Source organism: Homalodisca vitripennis, chromosome 8 (genome assembly GCF_021130785.1).
Source record: "Homalodisca vitripennis isolate AUS2020 chromosome 8, UT_GWSS_2.1, whole genome shotgun sequence".
NCBI classification, from domain to species: domain Eukaryota; kingdom Metazoa; phylum Arthropoda; class Insecta; order Hemiptera; family Cicadellidae; genus Homalodisca; species Homalodisca vitripennis.
In genome coordinates, this window is record NC_060214.1 from 29,711,035 (window position 1) to 29,735,953 (window position 24,919).

At 34.1% G+C, this 24,919-nt stretch overlaps 1 protein-coding gene across 3 annotated transcripts in view; it reads left to right on the forward strand.

The window, feature by feature from the left end:
- The first annotated feature begins 3,463 nt into the window (after positions 1-3,463).
- Positions 3,464-24,919, forward strand: part of LOC124367467 (telomerase-binding protein EST1A) — a 113,750-nt gene continuing 92,294 nt past the window's right edge. The window contains exons 1-4 of one of the 3 annotated variants that reach the window (XM_046824297.1): positions 3,464-3,572; positions 15,838-17,678; positions 19,692-19,864; positions 21,913-21,939. In XM_046824297.1, the coding sequence (XP_046680253.1) occupies positions 3,518-3,572; positions 15,838-17,678; positions 19,692-19,864; positions 21,913-21,939 (2,096 nt within the window). In that variant the 5' untranslated portion in view covers positions 3,464-3,517. Of the gene's footprint in view, positions 3,573-3,867; positions 4,060-15,837; positions 17,679-19,691; positions 19,865-21,912; positions 21,940-24,919 lie in introns of those variants that run through there. The other 2 variants (XM_046824300.1, XM_046824299.1) reach the window with 2 other exon arrangements.

Here is a 24,919-nt window from a genome sequence, read left to right on the forward strand (position 1 = left end):
TTACCTCTTCTGATCAAGCATGAGCATGGTTTATATTAAATAAATATTGCAGTTAAAGGTGAATTTTTACGTCAAATTTGAATTGTATTATCTGGATAGTAAAGTCTATGTTTAACAGTGATTGCAAAAACAGTTTTAAACAAAATTTGTCGTTTCTCTTAAGCTTACTCTATGCTTTAAAACTATAAGTGTAATATATGTTTACAAAGAACAGCTATGATTAAAAATTTGAAAAAAGACGTTAACATATGTTTGCTGCAATGCATTTCTTATGGGTATTTCTGTAACCAGTGGGGCGGGAATCCTGAATCGGAAAGGGATGGGCATAGCTTATAAACCTTCTCCGTGGAAAAATACATATACGTACAAATTTTCATCTCATGATCGGTCAATAGTTCACGATTCCATAAAGGACAAACATACAAAACATTCATTTTTATATATATAGAACTCGCCTTCGGCTCGCTGGGGGCTACGCCCCCAGGCCCCCAAAGTAAACGCTTGCAAATTCGGGGATAAGCGGAATTCGGTGACTGGTTAAGTCCGGACATTAAGTAAATGACAAGGGATTTAAAAATTGACCTTTTTCATAGATTTTTTTCCGGATTCGTAAAAACTTTTGACTTTGAGGGCATTTTGCGGTTAAAACCGTTAGAGATACGACAAAAAGTGACTGGACCTTTCTTGTTGGAAATTTAATTTTGTCTTTCGATTGTGCCCTCAGATCTGAATCTACGACCTATGGTTTAGCCAGAAAATGAGCTCGGGAGAAAAGTCTGCACGGGTCAGCTATCTTGAATTGTTTAGTATAAACATAATAAAAACCGACCTCAAGGCAGTATTTTAAGTCGAACAGGGGGTTTAATATCACCAGGAGACTATCTAGTCAAGGCGAGAAATTCCCTGGGTGGGTGATTTAATGTTAAGGAGGTTAAGACAAGAGGGGGTTTAATTTCGTCAGGATATTGTCTGGTCATATGAACAACTTCCCAGGGGGGGTTAACGTTACCGGGGGATGTCTCCAGGGGGTTATCTGGTCATACCAGGATCTTCCCAGGGGGGGGGGTTAAGAGATTTGGTGACTGGTAAAATTCGGACATGAGGTCATGGCAGGAAATTCCCTGGGGGGGTTTAATGTTACCCAGGGGGGTTAACACATCAGGGGGTTGAATGTACAGGAGGTTATCAGGTCATACCAGGAAATCCCCGGGGGGGGTTAATATTACCGCGGGGTTAATGACACACTTGGGCCTTTTTTAGAGGGTATTGTGTCTGTGAACATAAGAAATATTCCTCTGTCCCTATCTACTATTGGACGCTTAGCTAACGTTGGTGTCGTTGCTCAGCCAACTCCCGAAGTCACTGAACCTTTTCTGCTAGATCACGTGATTTCCTAAATCCCGTTTAAAATTTGTTTTGAGTTACGGACCAACCGTTTTAGCCGCTATCAAGCCCGGAATGTAAATTTTTAGGCGAAAATGTCCAATATTTTCACTTAATCGCGTTTTTTGCGGTCAAACTAAGGGAAATATAAAGTAAAAAAGTCTCACTGGACCCTTTTTTGTAGGTCATCTTATTTCCTAAATAAAACGTTGTCTTATTTTGACCTCCGACCAATGGTTTCGCCGCTATCGACCCCAAAAACAAAAGTTTCGCGTAAAAGTTACAACAAAATTGTACATAATCACGTTTTTCGGCCAAACCAATCGAGATAGGGCAAAAAGTTACTGGACCTTTTCTGTAGATCGCGCAATTTGCTAATTTGATGGGTCAATCAGATTTGAGCTAACGACCAACGGTTCGGCCGCTATCGGGGCTTGAAACATTATTTTTATCGATCGAAAAAAATCTCTGGAATTTCAAATGTTCGAGCGTTTTGTCGCTTAAACCATGGAAGATAGAGCAAAAAGTCACTGGACCTTTTTTGTAGTTCACCTCATTCCTGATTATGAATTTTTCGTCAGATCCGAGCTTAGCTCCAACGGTTTCGCCCGCTATCGGGCTTACAAAAAATGTCTGCAGGGGTGAAGAATGCGCGATTTTTGGGAATTTTTTTTTGAGGGGTTGAAAATGAAAAATTCTCACTTTTCGGGATTTTCCTGGTGGTTACACGTGGAAAGCTATCTGTGTACCAAATTTTCAAGTCTCTAACTCATCTGGAAGTAGGTTAGAATTAGTATACGTGAGTCAGTCAGTCAGTTACACATGCGGTTGTATATATATTAGATAATACAAAAATACATGTAAATAAAGATACTTAAATTAATATTAGAGCGGAAGTTATAGTAAGAACAGTCTCATAAACTTTATATACACTAAGAAATTTAGTAATATATATATATATATATATATATATATATATATATATATATATATATATATATATATATATATATATATATATATATATATATAAGTTATATTATGTGTGAAGACAAAGACAAACGCCTGATGTCATTACAATTCTGGAAATCTAGTATGACAGAAAGAAAACACTTTAATAAGGTTTAACCATTTATATACGAATCAATCATTAACACTACTTCACTTCTCTAATCAATAAAATAAAAACTGCATAATAACGGTTATACGCCTAAATGACGTAACGTATATTAGATCTTGTTTCATTCCGTAGAAAAAGTGCTAATAGGAATAATTATTATTAAATACCAAATCTATCCTGAATAGTTTGAATACACTTTACTGTTCATAGAGTACAAACGAAATAATAAGTTCAGATTAACTGATAAATAAAAATGTTTGATTCATCAAGCTTTTATTGCTGATCCTCAAACTTGTGTGTTCTAATTATTTCCTACGAACAAATAACATTGGTGTGTTGTTACGACTTTGAATATATAACAACATAGAATGTATTTAGAACATCTACTCGAAGACAGTTTTTAGAGTTGAGGACATTTTGTATACTTCCACAAATCTGAAGTGTCAAAATACTGTAGTTTTAAAGTTATAAATACTGTAGCTACTAAAGATACATAGATAAATATTCATAAAAATATATTTGTACTATATGATCTTGAAAATCAGGCAATATAAAGAAGGCTCTTAAATTACTTAATACCAAAGTGGAATTTTAAGGTGGATTCTGGATTGTGGTATCTATTCATAAAGAAGAAATGCAGATTAACATTATTCAAAAGAAATTAGTATATACGAGACCTGAAAATCACAATATAATTACTTATGTTCCTGTTGCAACAAACTTGAAAGTTAAATATATACACAATAAAATGAGGTGGTAATAATTATTACATTTTCTACTGGTAATATTTGAATGTTTGTGCTCTAAAAAGTACAAAATTTGAATATGTTAACATTTTTACATTGGATTTTTTTAACGTTGTTATGTAAAATACAATATATACAGTTTTTTCCTCGATGTTTTAAAAAGGTTACTTTTGTTTTGTCTGCTTTTCTGTTGGCTAACCTGTACAAAGGTTGAGAAAAATGAAGTTTTTTGTCTTTGAGGTTTGTTACAGTTTGTTTTTAATCTATTATGACAGATTTTGAAGAAAGAAAAGTTCATAAGTTTTCTGGGAATTTGGAAAGAGGTATGGTGTATTATTTTAGTAAAGTCAAAATACTAGTTTTTATTGACTTTCTAGGCGTATGTGAGGTGAACATGTTAGGCATGTTATGTTAGTAACATTGTAATTGCGTATCATGTTTACATTCTTCAGAATGTGGCATTACCGATTCATAGTAAATGTGTTACAGAAGTTTCAAATGCAATGGTTAAAAGTTTTGTTCGTTTTAGGCAAATAAACCAAGGTTAGCAAACTAGGCAATAAATATATGGAATACAGATAATGCATTTAAAACCCAGAAGACCCTAGGATATTTATTCTAATTGTGTTGGTCAGTATTTCATAAGAACTATAAACAAAGGATTTCCATCACAATATTTTGATAATATTGAAGTTAGTTGTTCTTATGTGATTGTTATCCTGCCCATTATCATGCTTTTAGTGGAGTGAAATATGCACAAAGTTTGTCAAGATGACCTTTGAAATAATTGACCAGATAATGTGGTGCCAGGTAAAAAATTAATGGAAATTTACAGTTTAGTTATTTCCACACCATCTATTGAGTTTAATGCAATTACTTTTATATAAAATTTGCTAAATCGAACAATTCATTAACTCTAGAACTGGTATAGAATTGGGTAGACTTTAAAAAGTGGCCTACACTCGTTATTCGGTTGTTTCGTTAGGGTACGATAAGCGGACCCGGTTTTTTATATCGAAATTGATATAAAAGTATCTATAGTTTTACAATCATAACAATCATAAGTTTTAAATTTAAATATGAATTTAATATTTACAGTGATCAAACAAATTATTATAATAAAAAATATGAAAACTGAATGTATATTTCTCCTCTCACAGTTACAGTTTTTTCTTTCCCACAAATTTCACATAATGGGGTATTCGGTACGATTCCAATATGTTGAAGCCACTAAAAACATGTCTTATCATCTTTCAAAGCAATGTCGTGTAGTTTTCTAAAATTTACTGCCATTTTTAATAATAAATGTTGCTTATGTAAAATTGAAATTACCGTACGTGTATTATTTGAAAGTATTTACAGCTTTTGATATAGATTTTTTAAGTTAATTGTTCAAAATAATTACAAGCATTGATTGATTATATCGATGGTTGTGATTAAGTAATATTTGTAATATTTAAGTAAGTTTGCCAATTTTGATATAAAAACCGGGGGTAGGGTACGATAAGCGGACCCGGTTTTTTATATCGTAATTGGCAAACGATTATTTAATCATAACCATCGATATAATCAATTGATACTGATTAATTATTTTGGCAAATCTTAAGAACAGCGACTACCGCTCCGATCGCCGTAATTTTTTGCATTCTAACACAGGTTAACGTAATTTCACCGAAAAAAATAGTCCCGATTATCGCCGAAGCCGTTTACTCCCCCCCCACCAAAAAAAATTTTTGGAAAAAATAAAATTAATAAAACCTGACTGACAGTGCATTTATTCGTTTTTTTGGTGTTATTAGTTCGCAGGGCACGTAATTTCACCGAAAAAAGTAGTCCCGATTATCGCCGTAGCCGTTTACTCCCCCCCCCCAAAAAAAAAATTTTGGAAAAAACAAAATTTGAAAAACCTGACTGACAATGCATTTATTTGTTTTTTTTGGTGTTATTAGTTCGTAGGGCAGTAGTCCATGTACTAATTCTAGTATAAACTCGTCTTATCTTATCAGTAATAAACGCGCGCCGCTTATCTTTTGCCTGTAATGAAACCTGCGTTAGTTCTGTCTGAGTTTTGTGTGTGTAAGCAGTCATGGCGTGATCTGGGCTTGGACTTTGCAAGCTCGAGTTAATTTTTTTTCTAAAAGAGCAAGCAGCGCAAAGCGCTGCGCAGCGGGCAAGCATCGCGTGATCTGAGTTTTGAATAGGGAAGCTAGGGTCTTTTTAGCGTGTGACAAGAACCATCGCACGCCATTTCAATAACTTCACTAATTATTCCTTGTCCATGTGGGTTTGTTTGTTTACGTCTGGCGGTCTATCGAAGCCGTCCTACAGGTCACGTGATCCGCCCGGCCAATCGGAAACTTTCCTGTTTGTCACGTGACTACTGTCAACTCATCAAAACGACCATGGTCGGCCATTGTTTTTAGTTTGATAGTCGAAAATCTTGTTATTTATGTGTTTTGTATTGCCAACATTGTACTGCCGTAAAAACTGGTTTTTATATGTTAGCGATAATCGGGACTCTTTTTTTCGGTGAAATTACGTTAACCTGTGTTAGTACGAAAAACCTTACGGCGATCGGAGCGGTAGTCGCTGATCTTAATATTTACCATTATTTTGAACAATTAACCATATCAAAAGCTGTAAACACTTAAAAATAATACTCGTAATGTAACATTTCAATTTTATATAAGTAACATTTGATTATTAAAAATGGCAGTCAATTTTAGAAAACTACAGTGTTCTAAAATTTAACTAAAATTGAACTCTAAAACTACAGTGTTCTACAGAGTTACAAGTCCGACATTGTTTGGAAGATAATATGACATGTTTTTCATGACTTCAAAATGTTGGGCTCGTGCGGAAAAACCCATTATGTGAAATTTGTGGGTAAGAAACAAATTAACTGTGAGAGGACCAAATATGGTCGTCTTCAGTTTTCCTAATTTTGGTTATAATAATTTGTTTGATCACTGTAAATATTAGATTCATATTTTAATTTAAAACATATGATTGTTATTGAGAACTATAGATACTTTATATCGATTGATAGTCTAGGATTTGAGATGCGAATATTAGCTATCGATGATTACATTATTCAATATAAAAAACCGGGTCCGCTTATCGTACCCTACCCAAACCGGGTCCGCTTATCGTACCCTACCCATTTCAATTTTACATAAGCAACATTTATGACTTCTGTTTGCAGATCTTCTAAGTATATGAGTATTTGCACAGAAGAGAAGTACGATTTTATAGTGCGGATGCTTTCATCAACCTCTTACCTTAATCATTGCTACCCAGGAGAAAACATAAATAGTTGAGCACATTTCGTATTTTGTGTTATATGTGTTTGTAATATTATTATTTTGCTATAATTTACATGAGCTTTTCCTATTTCTAGTTCTAGGCCTAATTATTTGTTTGATCGTTATAGCTCATTTATTATTTATGATATTGCCACTTTTTGTATTATATTGACTATTTAAATTTCAAATATGATTGTTGTTATGACTGTAGATTTGTTGATAATTGTATATGATAGATTCGTGTTTAATTTATGAATATTAACCCTTCATACGTGTTAAGCGGTATATATCGCCGATCGTAATTCCCCCGTAGCGCGCTAAGCGGTATAATTCGCGGTATCTCTTAACAACGTATTATATACATTTAAGTTACACGAAATACCGTCATAATGTGCATGAGTGCTTCTTTTGTCTTCCATTGTGATATTGGTAGGGCGTGACACATCAAAACAGCTGCCATCAGTCACAACATCTGGTTTTTGTTGGCCGTGACCGCCTGCGCGCGCACTCGGCCTGCCGTCTATCTACACTCGGAGCGGGTAAACTCGCTCGTGAAAACAATAGCTGAACGTGCATTGTTTGTTTAGTAACCTAATAGTGTAAAGACTGACTTTATGAAAAAAAAGGGAAAAAGGAACAGCTAGGTGCGTCGTGTGTTTGAAGAGAGGACTGAGGAAAGAAACCATTTATCTGTGCAAGACATGCGATGCCAAGCCTGCTCTCCATCCGGATGACTGTTTTGAAGTCAAGCTCAATTCTAACTATGCAATTTTCTAACTGTTTTGTGCTTTCTAAGTTAATTTAATTTTTAACCCTTTTAATGCCGACGTGCGCCGCGAGCGCTCGTAACTATTTATTCGAGAAATGCCGACGTGCGCCGCGAGCGCACGTCACTAGGTTTTACGAAAAATGCAGACGTGCGCTGGGGGCGCTCGTCCGGTTTTTGTTATATTGTAGTTTGAATTATTGACCAAATGCCACTAAACTTTGCTTACTTTATCTAGACACTAGTACTATTGATACAATAAAATCTTTTTTACTCTATGCTCAACATATGACGACGTATAGGCTATAAGCTGTTTTCAACCTCATTTACATCCAATCATTCAGTGAGCGTCTTTGTTTGCTGTGGTAATACGTTGTTGCTACGTTATGTTTTAATGGGAATTATTCGTGCTTTTCTTTTGTTTATTACAGTTTGTTTATATTATTATTAGTTTTGTGATTATTGTAAATAGATTTGACCATGAGTAAAAGAGGGAGATTCATACTTTGTGCTTCTGCAAACACAAGTGTTAAAAAATTTTAAATTATGTACCCTATATTGTAAATAATTAATTTTAAATTTTATGTAACCTACTTTCTTTATTATTTCAACAAACAATTTTATACATTGGGCTAAACAACACGTGTAAATAAAGTGATTTTGAATGAAACTGACCAAAATATGTCTTATAGAATTTTACTGTAAAATGTGGACTTTACAAGGTTTTTGATAAAATGCTGTAACTTCTCTATTTTTCAAAGTAAGTTCTTCAAATTTGGTGTGTGTGTTAACAAATAAATTTAGTACAATGGCCAGTGACTACTTTTTAGTTAAGGCTAATAATAAAAGTACTTTTATATGTTCAAACTCACTTTTTTTAACTTTTTGTTTTTTTATTTTTTGTTTTTTACAAATATAAATTATATAAATTTGTAAAAATTGTAATACTCATTTTATTTAAATACTCCACATTATTATGTAAAAACTACACCTCAATGGATAATTTCCTTCAATAAATAAAAAAGTTATATACATTTTTAAAAAATAGTTGTTAAATTATGGGAAAAGGGCCTGGCATTCTTCGCATGTACTTTTTGAAAACAGGCTGGCATTTTTCACATGGTCACTGAAAAAATGTTTGGCATTAATTAAGTGTAACAAATCCAAATTATATTGTTTTAAACTAATATATATATATATATATCAAGTCTTAAAAAAATTAAATAAAAAAAAAATTGAAATTACTTGAAAACTTTTATTATGTATTTATGTAAATAAAAATAATTTTGTAATATAACATGTGGTTTCCTATGTTATTTAACCAATATATTCAATAAAAAAATAAACTTTAGAAAAAAAAATTTAATTAAGTGTAATAGTAATTGTTCCTACTGATTATTTAGCGTACCAAGGGTTAAATATCGATGATTATACTAATCGATATAAAAACCGGGTCTGCTTATCGTACTCTACCCCAAACAGCAACAGCGGGTTCCCTGAGTGAGCTATCTGCACATTCCAGACGTTGAGTCAGGATGGCTGTGTAGTCTAAGGTGGTACTCTCGGATGCGGGAGTTAGCCTTGGAGTCATGGGTTTGATTACTGTGTCTGATGTTACGGATTTGTTCGGTTTTGGTATAAAGTTGTTAGAGTCACTGATGTTCGGTAAAGGCAAAGCGGGTGGGAGAGTCCACCTTAAATTAACAGTGGTTAGCTTGCGTGGAAGTTGACGAGCTCTGTGATTTTCTTATATAAGTGTAGCATACCCGAAACACCCAGTTTGCATTTTTTGTCTTTACTATTTAAAAACCACTTGAATTAGGATATGTTATTTTATGTTATACAAGGCATTTATTATTGAATCATGACTATAATACTGTAATAGCTCTGAATAGTTAAAAAACCATTTATATACAATAACACCTAAATTGTAATACGTAAAGGTTCGTTCCTGCAGTATGATAAGCGCCCAATTCTCGAATGGAATCAAAAATATTAATTAAAACAATTTAAATGCTGTCAGATATGTTTACTCTGTGAAATAATATTGTGTGTACTACGCTGCTCAAACTTAGAAAATATAGGCTTATATGCAGTTGTATTATTTTCTATAATCTAAAAGGCGTATATTTCTTATAAATATAAAAGTATAACTTCACAATAATACAGTCCTAAAAGTCTACAATGTAATTCAGTTAGGCATTATTTTTCCAAATTATTTCAAACAAAGTTAAATCATGTTTATGGTATTTGAGTAAGAGGTGCTAGGAAGGGAAATGATATTATTTGTCAATAACCTATTACAAGATAATTTTTTTGAGGTTTTACATTCATGTAACCTGTTACTGTGGTAATGTTGCTACCAGTTGATCCAATCTCGGTATTAGCATCATTCTGTTACTGAAATGACGTTTCTTAGTTGCAAGTAAACTGAGACTAAATCTACATGTGTATGAGTGCTCATGTGTTCCGAGCTTGAATCTAGATACTATCTCAGTCTCGAGAGATGTTTTTCTTATTTCGTCATAAGTGTGGGGTGTCGCTGAATGTGCTACTGAAACTTGCACTAACAGTCAGGGGCATTTCCGATCAGTTCTTTCCCGATCTCAGTTCACGTCCTAGATTGTGCAATGTGACCTGACGTTGGAGAAATTGGACAATCTGTGATGTGATCTGAGGTCAGGAAAAAAAACCGATCACAAATGCTCCTGGTAATCAGTGTGGGTTTCGTTGGTACCTTTGGCGCCACCCCGCATTTCTGACGTAAAAGAAAAACAATCCTTGAGATAATACCCAAATTCAAGCTCAGGTCACGAGAGCGCTTGTAAAGGTTATCATTAACTTTAGCAACATATTTATGATAACCTAATCTAAACCTATTTATATTGTGTACTAACATTCCATATATTTCCATTCCTAGCCTCATTGCTTGCATGAAATCGTCTTGGCTGTTACTGGTTACTGAGTAACCTAATACCAGAAAGTAGTCATTAGAAAACTACAAAATATTCAGTCCAGCTGTTACTGAAATAACGGTAGACCTACATCGTTAATAGGTTAACACTGATTAACTTGTTACTGACACTAATACTTCCCATCTTTAATGGTCGTAAGTACAATAGCGATGTACATGTCTTATTTGTATCACAAGGTATAAGACATGTTTATCCTTCAAAATAGTAAAAAGTAAGTAAACGATACACTGTTTTGTTTGTTAGGCATAGCCTAGATAGATTTTTTATTCATCATTAAATTATTTTTTTTAAATATAAAAACAGCCAGACTATACTATAATTTGAAATATCTATACATAATTTAGTTAAAGTAATCATATCGAAGATTCGTTACCCATGAATATCGATAATTTGAGTGTTGGACACTTATTATACTGTTGTCGTGACTGTACTCACGGTGGGTAAAATGCACTGTAAATTACCACTTTACCAGTTCCTGGGTTAACTTAAACTATCAAATAGTTCATAGACATCTAGATGTTTGATTTTAATTAAAAACAAATAGCAAGCTAACTATCAACGTAGTAACTTTTATTTTTGGTAGTAGGCCTAAACAGGATAAATGTATGAAAAATAGCATTCAGGAAAGTAAAAAACGTATCGTTCACAGATTGTGTAGTGCTTTATTGGTACAAATAATCAGTAACATTATAAGTATATGATTTTGCTCTTGATCGTGATTTTCAAGGATTGCTTTAATTCATGCTGCTATGGTACTACAGAGGTGTCCGTTGAAGTGATGGTCTCCCCAGAAGTCTTATTGCGATTAACAAAGAAATAGTTTCTTCAAATAACCTGTAACAATCATAAAATCAATATCAATAGCAGTAATAATAGTTCTGTATTCTCTTTTATATTCAGAAGCAATGTAAAACTGCCCATCGATTCTAGAAAGAACAGATCCTAAGGTATTAATCCTTTGAACCTAGTTCATGAAAAACTACTAATCTAGTTTCTGGGTTAATATCTTATAAAAACTATATTAATTTTACAATTTTAAGCTAAATACAATAATACAAAACTTACTCTTTGAAGTGTACTTAATTGGAATTCAAATACAGATTTTAGATAAACAAAATGTATTTAATATTTTAATAATCACCTTTTGAAGCAGCTATTTTCGAGACTATATTTTAAAGGTCAACATATTAATAAAACCTATAGTACTTCGGTATTATCTGGAGGCTATTATTTTTTAAAAGTTTTTTATATCAGTGACCAAAAAAATTATATTATTAGAAAGAACAGCCTTAATTTGACCTACTGTATAAATTATAGGTCATTATGACCACCGGTTCTTGTTTTTTGTGCCCCGAAAAGAAGTGATGTCGGTGAGAAGGATACCACTCTGTCCCTATTTACTATTAAGCTATACATACGTATGAAGTATAAGTATAAAAAAGTAAAATAGACTTTTTCGAGCACTCACATGATCTGAGTTTGAATTTAGGCACTGTTACGAGGGATGGTTTTCTTCACCAGAAATGCAGGATGGTGCCAAAGGATGAGGCGTCGAAAACGTTGGACAATCTGGAACGGGACTGAGGTTGGGAAAGTACAGATCATAAATGCCCCTGATCATCAGTGCGGTTTTCGGTGGCGCCTTCGTCGAAAGAAGTAAAACAGCCTTGATATTGTACCCAAATTAAAGCTCAGATCGTGTGAGCACTTGTAAAGGTTGTCTTTAACTTTTTTACTACTAGTAACATATTAGCGATAACCTAATCTAAACCTACTTATTCACAAAATAACAAGAAGGAGATTGGGATGGAGGGGCTGACTCGTGCCAACATCGCTTCTTTTCTTTAATTAGTGGCCTACACTCGTTATTCGATTGTTTTTATCAAACAGTTTAAATTTTTAACTAAAAACATTTTGATATTACACTTTATTAAAATTTACATTTGATTTAAACTTGTCATCCATAACAATGTTTAATGTAAACAATAAAAAGCAATTTAATTTTGTGGAATTTTAAGAACTTGAAAATGGCAATTAATATGAGGAAATTGTGTGAGATAATCATTACAAAGTGATGAGATATGTTTAGAGTGGCTTCAAGATTTGTGTTTAGCTCATGGAAACCCATCATGAAATAACTGTGAAAATGAAATGAATACTCGTGTCAGAGGTGCAAACATGGTGGTATTTAGATACCAAAAAAAGAGGTGAGAGCACCCACGATTTCACAAAAATTGGTTTTGCAAACAGGGTATATGAAGGTTCTAAGTTTGGCATGAGAAATATAGTCACTCTTATGTACTATTTCTCTATGAACTAGATAACTATGACTATTTGATGGTAGGCTGAAGTGATGAAAAGTACATTATGTCTAACAAAACTGTTGATGACTAACTCTTTCTATAGAGAAGTTTGTTTCATTTGGCTAGATGATAAGTTTGTCAGGGAGGAAACGTTGGGTGGTCCAGGGTTTGTACTAGAAGTAGATGAATGTAAAATAGACAAAAGAAATTACAACCTGGGATATTAATAAACTCTAATATCTTTGATATTAAAATATGTTAAACCAGAAACCATAACGGATTTGTTGAAGTCTTACTTTTATTTAATTGATCATGGTTTTGTACGTTTTACTGTACACTATAGAGAAAACTTCACTGATCCATTGACCAGTGCAAATACCCAAACTATCGAAAGTTCTTGGCGAGCAGTCAAAAGAAGTTTAAGAAGTGGAATACTGACAGACTGTCTGGACCATTTCTGTAAATTTTTGTACCGCAGAGAAGTAAGTTTGGGGAGAATCCTTTCCTCCATTTTGTAAATGCGGTTACCCACTGCTATCTGGGCAAGTTATAAATATTGTTAAGTTCCTCTAATGTTTTAGTAAGTTTTTTTATGTTTTAATGTTATTGTTAAATTAGTTTTATTAAAAATTATATTATTCTTGTTGTTAATAAATTTTAATTCTTGTTGCTTACGATTATTATATAATATCGAAGTTTAAAAATATATATTGAATTGTTTAATAAAAACAGTTGAATAACGAGTGTAGGCCACTTCTTTGTCTTCCACCGATTGCCTTACTGTCAGCTTGTTCAACTAACTTCTAATTCCTTTTACAAGGTTGTTTAAAAAAATAATTCATGCTTTCTAAAACATGATTGTTCTGTTGGTTTTTTAATGTACTTTTTAAGTATGTCCCTTTTGAAAAAAAAACAAAAAATGGTGTGAAGTGAATAAAGTACAGTTACTTTGAGATGTATTAACCCTTTCCGAGCCAATGACGTTACTAGACGTCATGCCTAAACTAGCGCTAAAAGCCAACGACGTCCACTGACGCAAAATCAATATTTATTTTTATATATTATTTAAAAGCATTTCTGGGTAACAAAATTAGTAAAAACTGTTAAACAAGCTTTATTTAAACAAGGGACAACCGTTTGTGTCTATTTTGAAGGTCACGGGTCTTGTTCGACGAGCGACAAAATGGTGGGCGGCCGGATATTCATAGTCTCCTGCAGAGCCAACGATGTCTACTGACGCGCGCTCAGTCTGCCTGTAGCCTTCCGTGAGGTAGATGTTTTAATTCGCCCTTCCATTTTCGATCCGCGTATTTATCTTTTCAATTTTGATGTTAATGAATGTACAGTGTAGTTTATGTATTATTATCGAGATGTAGGGCTTTATTGTGCACAAGACGTGCGCGTCGAAGCCTGCCTTGCATCCTGACCTGTGTTTTGAGCTGTACCACACACAATAAACCTACGCCTAAGGATCACATATATGTAGCTCATTTTCAATAAGTATCATTTATAAGTTTTCTCATGTTATTATATTGTAAAATGTAGTGTGTTCTTTATTTTATACTTGGAAAATTGAAATTTTTTGTAGTTTCATTGCTTTTATTTAATTTGTATATATATACATTTTTACTATATTCTTTATATTTGCTCTAAATAAAAATTATTATATGCTTGTTTTTTGTAAAATATTACAATAATTGTGTTCAATTATTGTTAATTTTATATATGAACACATAGAATGTCAAAATTAATTTTTTTTCAGTGAAATTATGATTTGACCATTTTTTGGCTGTAAATTAACAATAAAGAGTAAAAAAAAATATTTTGTTGTTTTTCTTACCTCTTATGTTATAAGAATTATAAAAAAAAAATTGGTTTTGGTATGTGGGAATTTTTTTATTTTTAAGGTGTATGGCTCTTAGGAGTAGTTTTGGTTATTTATTTGTGGCTCGCTAAGTGTTAACTTACTTAGTGTAAATAGTTGAAAATGTATTTTAATTCCTAAAAGAAACATGTATTAAATATTTCTCACTAGTCTCACTTCATCGTTATATGTCTTTAATGGCTTTAAATTGTGAATAAGCAAAAGAAGATAATAAGACATCATTTTTTGGTTGTTTATGTTAAATTTTGATCATATTTTTATTTACTGATGTAACAGTATTACAGAGGTGTTTAATAATGGCTGAGATTTGTGTGTGTATTTACAGAGCAATTACCATCAGTTCAAGGGTTAAAGTAGTTAAGATATCTAGTCAGTGAAGGAAACACAAGATTTCTATGTTAATAGTAATGTTAATATGAAGTTAAGGTAACAAGTTCATACCCATGGTCACTCTACTAGTATGTTCTTTTGTAACTTAGAGGTGGCTTATAGACGTGCAACAGAAATTCCTGAGATGCATAATTTCTCACATCTATATGTGGGTGTAAGAAGTTATACCTTCTCTAGTGTTGAGAGATAATGAATGATTGGGTTCAAAGAGAGATAATAGGAGGAAATAGATGGTAGTGGTAGAGTTGTGAAAAGCCAATGATCTAATTCTAAGTATTTTTTAATCAAAGTCTCAAGGACAAATTCAGAGGCTTAGAATTAGTAGGAGAAATGGAACATCATAATATGAAATATTAAATACTTATTATTAAAATAGAATGTATTTTTTGGTCTTTGCTACAAGTTAGACCAGTCCTAAAGATATTAAATTTTATGTACAGCATATTTTGGGAACATCTTTTATAACTTCTCACTAGCTGAGCAAAACTTAAAGATTTATAAAAATGACCTGTATGAGATTTTTATTAATGATTGTTTAGTGTAGTCATATTTATAACAAAAATTTTTAATTACACGAAAATTTATTAAATGCTTAAAGCTTGTGATGCCAGACTGTTTTGCATTTACCTAAGAATAGGCCTACATCAAATTATTCAATTATCAGAAATATAAAGGTAAAAGGTAAAGGTAAATAATGTTTTATTTTACCAGGCGAATTTAGGCTAAGAAAACTTATCTGGCACAAGCTGGTGTCCAAAGGCTTGAGTTCTCAACCACCATCAATGGCAGAGCAGGTGGACTGTTTGCAAGGATAGGATCGCTCAGTGGTCACCCATCCAACCATCATACTCGACATTGCTTGATTTGGTTATTGTGTGATTAGTACTGTACCTGCTGCACCATTTTATGAAGTTATTGAACTATAATTTTATTTGATTCTCATAAACTTTTTTTGTTTTTACAGAAAACATGTCTTCTGCCATTGGCAGCAGAAGAGGAGGGAAGCCTCCGGTAGAGATATACCGGCCAGGAAGTGGTCCTCTGCGAAAGTCGGCTTTTGATGAAGAATTTTCCGAAGATGGAGCCTCCTACAGAAGAGACAAAAGCGATTCGGGTAGGGACAGGAGAGATGTTTATAATAATCTTACAGATGATTTCGACAGACTCAGTGTATGTTCAAACAGTTCGCGTAAAGATGGGAGAGGCATGAGCCAAAATCGCAGTGGAAGTATTGGAAATCTGAGTGATGGGAGGAGACGAGCAAAAAAACCTGAAGTTCCAATATACATTCCTCCCAAACCCTCGACACCCTCACAGAACAACCAGGATACCAGAAGATACAAGTCAAAAAACTATAGTAACTCCCAGAGAAGTGATTCATTCAAACGAGAAGATTCATTCAAACATGAATGCGATCAACCCAAGCAAGAGAATGATTCGTTCAGAAAAGATGGTGGAGGCAGAGATATGAACAGCCAGTGGTCTGATTCTAGATCTTTTAGAGGGGAATCCGAACCACCACAAAGAAGACCAAACGACAGGAATAAAAAAACAAAGAAGCCCAAGAGACGAAACGGTAGGGGAGACAGTAAAGAAGAAACTGTTAGTCAAGTGAACGGAAATAGAAATGGAAAAAGTATACCGTCATTGTTGGACCTTAAATTTACTCACAATCCCTTGACGGGTTTACCGAAAGCCAGTAGTAATTATGATATAACAGGTTATGAAACCAGTGGCTACACGACCACCGACGGGGAGAGTGAGAGGGACCCTTCGTGTTCACTCAGAAATACAAAACCTTTGCCGAGCAGAAACATGAGACAAGTTTCAGAGCCAAGGAGTCTACCTTTGCCTTCAGTTCAGACGGACAGTAGAGGCAGAGACACGAGAAGTGTGGAGCCCGGTGAAGATGGCTCTTGGAGTCAAGATAGGCCCAATATTAAACCACCTTCTGGGCCTTACGCAAGGAGGAATAACAAACAAGTTCACTCCAAAAACAAACAGTATCACCTCTCTTTTGAATCACTCCCACCTCGCTTACAGAAAAAGTACATGGAAGGGAATGGGTTTCAGGAGCCTCCTTCACATTACATGAGCGCAGAAACAGAGAAGCCATCCCTCGGTTCTAATCCTGACCTGAGCTATGGTGGGACTGACTCTGAACCCAGTTACGGTACTCCTACCCCGACCACACCATCTAATGTAATAGCAGACACGAAACCAAATTATTCAGTAGTGAATGCGACCTTTATTGGAACAAATTCAGAAGATCCGTGGGATGGTAGTTCTGTAACATTTCAAGGTACAACTACCAATTCGTTTTATACAAATGTTCCTCCACCTATAATATTTTCGAGGCCTCCTCCACCAATAATTCGCTCCCAACTGCCTCCGCCGCCTTTGTGGTCTCAGACTCTCCCCCATACCCGAGTTAGAGGGAGAGGACGTGTGCCTCAACACGAACTGGAAAGAGAAAGAATTACCTTTGAAGAGGAAAGAATGACAAGATCCTTGACACCAGATGCGCTCCGGGAATCAGGCCTACACAGTGAGCCCGTTCCACTACAGGTGGAGTCACCGAAACAGGATATGAGCAAAAACAGGAGCTTTGAGGAACAGGAAAGTACAAAAATTAATCAGGATGATGTGGATGTGAAACCACACAAAGAAGAAGGGAAGCCATTGCCAGACTTAAATAAGTTAGAAATACCTGAGAACATTAGCCCCAATAACAAAATGAAAAGTCCTGTACAACCCAAGTCTCCACAGGATCTGACGTTCAAGAAATCATCGGGTACTGGAATGGTAAGGATAATTTTCTTAATTATTATTTTTTATTTAAGTATTCTAATTATTTTATTATAATTTTAACTACCATTACAAATTTAATTTTCATGATTGTTCAAACAACTAGATAATAAATAGAGATGAAGCTTCACATCCTGGTACATTGAGATCATTGTTCATTTCAAAATATTCAATTCTAATATTCCTTTGTTGTATTTGTACATCAAATGCAGTAAATAATGTAAAAATTTCAAACAGGCTAGATAGAACAATTCAGAGACCTAGATACCTTAACTAAGTCAAAAATCAAAGTTTTCAACCTAAAAAAAAAGATTAAATACTTTTAAGCTGAAATATTGTAAAGTTCCAATAAAATAATACAAAGTAGATGTATGACTATATATCATAACAGGCTTTGCTGAAGTTGTGTGAAAAATTTCAAATATATAGTTCAATTCATTCTTGAGATGCCCCACAGAGAGATAGACAGACAGAAAATCATACAAAAAAGATGACACCGAATCGCACATCATAATACTCATTCTTGTAGAAATTGAGTTTTGTGTAAAAATTAAAATCCTAAATATAAAATCTTTGTTGACATCTTAATACATTCAGATTTTTCTTCATTATATTGAGTTTCATATAAGTGTTATAATAATAAAAGTCTACACACCACGTCACTATAAAATTATGTATGTGTCAGGAGAGTTAAGCTACATGTGTTAATATGTCAAATGTTTGAATCTCTTATGGGTGTATTGAGTTGTTTACAAATTTATTTTTTCTGCTATTTTCTCTTTGCCATCATGGTCACACATGTGACTAATAGAAGAATATTCGCTAATGATCAGCTGAATTCAATGGAGTGATATAAACCATAAAATTAGTGTTCCTTAGATAGAAATGAAGCCTCGTGCACAATTTCAATTCTATAGGTCAGTTCGTTTTAGAGATATCGTGCGAAAAGATAGACAGATGGAAATAAGATTTTTCCAGCCCCACGAGCGATAAAATCTGCTTAAAGTTTCAATGTGAGTAGTCATTTACGTAGCCTGTATAGAAGTGGTTATTTTTGGAATATTAAATGCAGATTTGAAACTTCCTATTGCTTTAAATTCACAATTGATTAGATGAGACAATAATTTCCCAAATTTGTAAATAGTATGAAACTACATTTTGACCTATTTGACTCATATCAGTGGTTTTGTTCTGTACCACTTATTTGGAGGTTAGAATTTTAGGAGAGGTAGGTCAGCGATTGATCTAGGCATATGAGAAAACTATAATCATAATTATCCTTCCTTAATCATACATTCACAGGTATGTGGATGCGTTGAGTTGTTAATAACAATATAAAATTGATATAACTAGTATGGTAGCGTATTTTTGCGTTATGAAGGACTCCAGCAGGGCCTTAAATTTAGCGTGTTGATCCATCTTGTCTGTCCATCCATTTGTGCGATAACTATAGAAATATCCTAGAGACTTGAAATTTGGTATATAGGTTCCTTTTTGTCCAAGAAAGATTATTATTGATTTTAGGGGTCAAAAGGTTGAAGGGCAGCAATCTGTCTGCCCTTCTGAGTGATAACTCCTGATTGTTAAAACTCCTTGAAACTCTAAACTTGGAACAGGTTCCTCTTAGTTCAGGGAAGAAATAACTTATTTTGGGGTCAAATGTCAAAGAGAACTACGTCTGGGCAAATGTCTGTCGGTTTGACCGTTTGTACGATACGTCTTGATGGAAAGGTCACAGATTTGTAACTTAGCATATAGGTTCGTTTTGCTCCAAAGAGGAACTCTATTGAATTTGGGATAAAAAAGTCAAATGGAAGACTGTACGATTTTCTGTCTGTGCGATAACTTGTTTGTTATGTCTGCCAGGCCCTTTGATACTCTATTGGTTTATCTATTGTATTCTTGGAAAGACTGTTGGACAGATATGATTTTGCAACTAAGGTATTTTTCCTCGGTTAAATAACCGGGGGTAGTTGTGACAGTACATTTGATAAGTGAGAATGGTTACAGAACTGGGCGGACGAGGTGGAGCTGAGCGAGAGACTGCAGGAGACACTGGAAGAAAAGGAGTCAGAAGACAACACGTACAATCTTTCTAACAGCAACATGTCACCTACCAGCCCACCCGCTAGCCAGCCCACCAATACCCCACACAAGGACAAGGGCCGCCGAAGGAGGAAACGGTCAGTGCACTAGTTAGTTGTATTTTTAAAATTGTGAGAAATTACTTTTATTAACTTCAATTTAAGTATTGGCGTAAGTCATCGTTCATAATGTTATACAGTCAAGAAAAACTTATCTATGGTCCTAAGTATAGATATTATATTATACTTTTAAAATTATTTGGTGTTACATCTCTATTTGAACAAAACTGAAATTTTAACCAAGTAATTGCTATTACTTTTTATTTATTAAGTTTCCAACAGATCTGAAAAGAACTGTTTCCTTTCTACCTAACTGTTTTCTGTTATCTTCATAGGCCAAAAAGCGTATTTTGTAGGGATTTTGTATCCCTTACAAATAAATTGTGGTATAGTTTGTACAGAATAGCTCAAACTAAAATTATGTACGGGAATCGTAACAGGTATGTGCTAAGAGTATGAAAAACACCAAGAACTTTCTTGTTTAATCATTAGCAAAGTTCTGTCACTTGAATAAAAGCACAAGTCTAAAGAGTAACCTCTTTGCCACTAAACTGAATAGAAAGTACTTGTGTCTTTAGAATCATAGAGAATATATTTCATCTCAATAGCTGTGGGGACTATTAAACTCATAAAAATAGATAGTACGTGGGACACACGATGAAAGCAAAGTATTTGAACATTGCGTGTTTGGAGGCTTGTAAAAGTTTACTATAGTTATTTCAGAAAGTCTATTGGCCAGTATAAAGATGTTGTCAGCACAGCTTTTTTTATTATTGACACTTTGTAATGTCGGACCTACATTGCTATCTCATAAAATCCAATAGCCATGTCAATAGCTTTCTCAAATTAGTAATATTGCCTCCCAACACTTCCATTGCTTTTTAAAACATGAGTTTCATGAAAACAAATATATCGACCTCGTGTTGTGAAAGTATTTTACTTAGACATTCAGACTCGGACCTGCTCAAACCTTCCATGTTGAAATGGCATAAATTCATGATAGATTCTATATTCTGCCAATGACATAGTGTAGTGTGTTTCGCTAGATAACTGAGTGAATCAATGCTGAGTGAGGTTGGTTGGATGGGTGACCACGGAATGATCCTGTTCTTGCAAGCAACCCTCTTGCCCTGTCATTGGTGGTGGTTCGGAAATCACCTTTAAGCCGTTGACTTCCATGTTAGATGTCAGAGAAGACTTATCAGTCCTAACTTCACGTTAGGAAATAAGACATCCTTTACATTGTTTTTTTATATTCCTGAAATAAATTGGTTCCTAAGAAGGGCAGATTGGTTTGGTTGTGGTAGCTGATTTAGCTGGGAAATGACCAGCATCAACATTCCAACTCCTTTTGGTAAAGGTTTAGCTGCTGGCACGAGGCCAATTTTGTTCGGAGTATGCCCGAAACTGAACTCATAATGTCATTAATTCAGCGTTTCTCTTTCTAGTTTTTAGTTGTGTACTTTTTGAGGAGTCTCCTTGATGTTCATATTCAAATGAATTACAATTGTTATGTACTATTTCTCAAGGATGTCATTACTAAATATATAAATCAAAGTTTCCAATATTTATTTTAAATATTTTATTGTTTGTGAGCATTACCTGTGGTCCTGTGCTGTGGCCAAGTTCCTTGGTGGTGGGTTAGGCAATGAGGTTTCATCATATGTATATTATGTCTACATACAATTCTTGGTCAATATTGGACTACAAGAAGATCTGGTGTGTATTGGGTTGACTTAGATGTTGATAAACATCGGAATTTAGGGTCACTGTTATCTAATGGTCAGTACAACCTAACCCTTGTGTAAGTGATCTGGAGTGTATGTTAATCAAACTAAAAATATTTTTTATATTCCATGGTCACAGAGGAGTAATAATTACCATTTCTAAGATCGGTTGACTTCAGATAGTAAACAATATCATTACTCATTTAATACATCGTACATCTTAGATGCATCCATTTCTTAATGCCTGACATTTCAAAAAATTAATAAAATTAATTCAAATTATTGGTTTGAAAGTTGTGGTCATCCAAGTTTGTGACAATTTTGTTTATTATTTGTAATGATATGTTTCATGACTTGCAGGAAGAGAGGAAGAGGGAACAACGATAGGTGAGACAAGAGAATCATTGTTGTGTTGTAACTCTGTTTTATCAATAAGAAAACATGCAATAATAATATTAAATTTCAGTTCTGAATTTGTCGGGAGATATTAATATTTGAAAAGCCAAACATCTGCAGCTTTTCTCATCTTTCATAATGTGTCAAATAAAATGTCCAATATGGTATGATTTTTAATTTTGTATTCCATCCCTTCCTCTACTATTCCAATTTGTTGCCCTACCCCTTCCTAAATTTTAACAATTTTAAACAAATTAATAATTTATAATCTTGTTAGTTGACATTTGTTGTTATTTAAATAGTTGTCAAACCAGATTGATTTCTAGAGCATCTAACTTACCAAGTACACAGTCATTATTTAAATAATTGAAAGCCTTATTAAAATTTAGGTATAGGCTTGTTATTACACAGCCTATTGTACAATAAGTTGTACAAGAGCTATAGCTGTCTATCTGCCTTTCAAAAGGTCATGTTTGTTTTTAGTTTACAGGTTGTTTTGTTCCAGGTGGCGTAGCAATCTATTTAAAGCTATCCTTTGCATAATTTTTGAAAAGGTGGGCAGGAGAGAAATTGGGTAGTAGCTGATTGTTTTGTTGTAGAGCCATTTTTAAAGATTGGGTGGACTTAGCAGTTTTTAGTTTTGGTGGAAAAATACCTTCAAATGATTTATTAATAAATTATGATTGTCAATAGTATGGCTATCTCTACTTTGTGGTTCTTTCCTGGTTTTGACGGAATTTTATCAATGCCAGCAGATGTCTTAGATTTAAGGGAATTTATAGATTTAAGGGAACCGAGATTTAGGGTTTCTTCAATAATAGCAGGATAAAGGGAGAGTTAGTCTGTTTGTAAACATAGTAGTCAGTGTTATTTAGTTGTTTAGTAACATTGCTCTTTCTGCAGTGCTGGCAAAGAAGTTGTTAAAGCTTTTTGTTCTCTTAACCTTCTACACGATGTAAAGAAATCATATAATATCTTCCTGACGCTCAAATAAAAAATGAATATTTCAATTGAATTAAATTTTTTATTAATCACATGTATACGTGCAAAGTACTTTTTAAAATAAACCAAAATTAACTTTATTTACTTTTATTATTATTTTTATTTAACTTTTTTTCGTTATAATTACACACAGTTAGGTTATTATAGTTCACATAATATAGTAATTTTAAATTAATTAAAACATATGATATCAACATAAAAAAAAAATTAGAGTGAAAAATGAATACTAAAATTGACTTGAAATGTGATGAATTTCAAACAAGTTTTCAAGAATAAATTATATTTACACAAAGTTACATTTATTTAGTAAGCATAATAGTAATGTTATACTCGTGAAACAATATTATAAAATACTAATACAAGATATAGCAAGATAATATTTTGCCATAGTTGTGTGGTATCAGTTAGCAAGGAAACTGAATGTGTGCACAGCAACTTATTGTCATGACCGAGTATTTCCTCTTAAGAGTGACAGCTGGGGTGCTGAGTGAGCCCAGATTTATAAACAAACAAACGCTCAGTTGTAACTGTCACCGAATGTTATGATGAGGTCACTCTGCACATTGCATCACACTGAAATCCAAGAAGCACTCTCTTGGACTTTTTAGACATAACAAATATAACCAATGCGTTGTTCGGAGATACCATGATATATTCCACATAGAACGTTTAGAGTTGCATTTAATTAGTGAAATGTTTCACTTACAGTAGTTTTCCTTTCTTGAATTATGACCTGCCATAATGCTTTTGATTTATTGTCACCCTGATCAATTAGAATAGCATTTTGGTCTTTACAAAGTTTTAGGTCCTAACCCGTTTTTTTATTTTCTACTTCTGCTTTGTGTTCTATCAACCCAGTGCAATGATGCCTCTCATTAACCCTCTAAGTGGTAAGCGCCGTCTGAGATGTATGATTCACGCCGCCGCGAAGTGGCAAGCGCCGTCACAGCCATCGCTTCACATTTAAGGCTGTTGCTCCGCAACCGTCCATTATTTTTAGGCCTAGTTTGAACTATCGTATTCTCCATGAAATTTCCTATACATATCATATAGTATAGTGTGTATTCATGTTACTAATGTTTGCTGGCTTAAATGAATCCAACGGTTTTCGTTTGACCTGGCGGCAGACGAGAGAACAGCTGTCTACTCGTCTCGTCACTGTTTTGTTTGGCGACTTTGCATACTGTTATTGTCAGTATATTATTGTTTATCGCGTTGTTTGTGTTACCGGTAAATGTTTAGGTTATTCGTTCGTCATGGAAAATGTTGGGGTACTTTGGGATTATACCGACCACACCAGTACAGTAGAACCCCTCATATCCGGCCTCGGTTTTACCGCACCTCGGTTTATCCGGCCATTTATCGGAAGCCAATATCGAAATTTATTTACCACGGCTTGCAGACGCGCAGTTGCACGCACTAGTCTCCCACGACTCTTGCGTTATTTTGGTGTATCTATTTGTTTACATTTTCCTGTGTTGTCCTCAGTTGAGCTAATAGGTTTAACCTGTAAACAGTTCGTTGATTATTTCCAGTGCGGTTAGTACAGTACAGTAAAATTGTTTTGTTTCGTCAAGTGCTGTGTACTGTAGGTTGGTTTATCCGGCCGAATCGTTATCCGGCCAGGGGCTTGGTCCCGTGGTGGCCGGATATGAGGGGTTCTACTGTATGAGGAACACAAACATATAAATTTATAGAAAAAAAAACATTATAGAACGAAAAAGCAACTCTTTAATTACAAACTTACAATGATTATCAATTGTTAATGGGTTTCCTGTGACGCCCAGAAAGCAGCAATATCAAGGATGAGTGAGTCTAGTGGATTTCCGCCTTCAGCAGCAACTGCCGACCGCCACGCATATTTTAGATGTAGGCAACTAGTCATGATCTTGTAAAAAACGAATGGCCCCCTCTTCGCTCCTGGGTAAATCCCAAATTCTCATAGTGTCACCCATCATTAATCTATTAC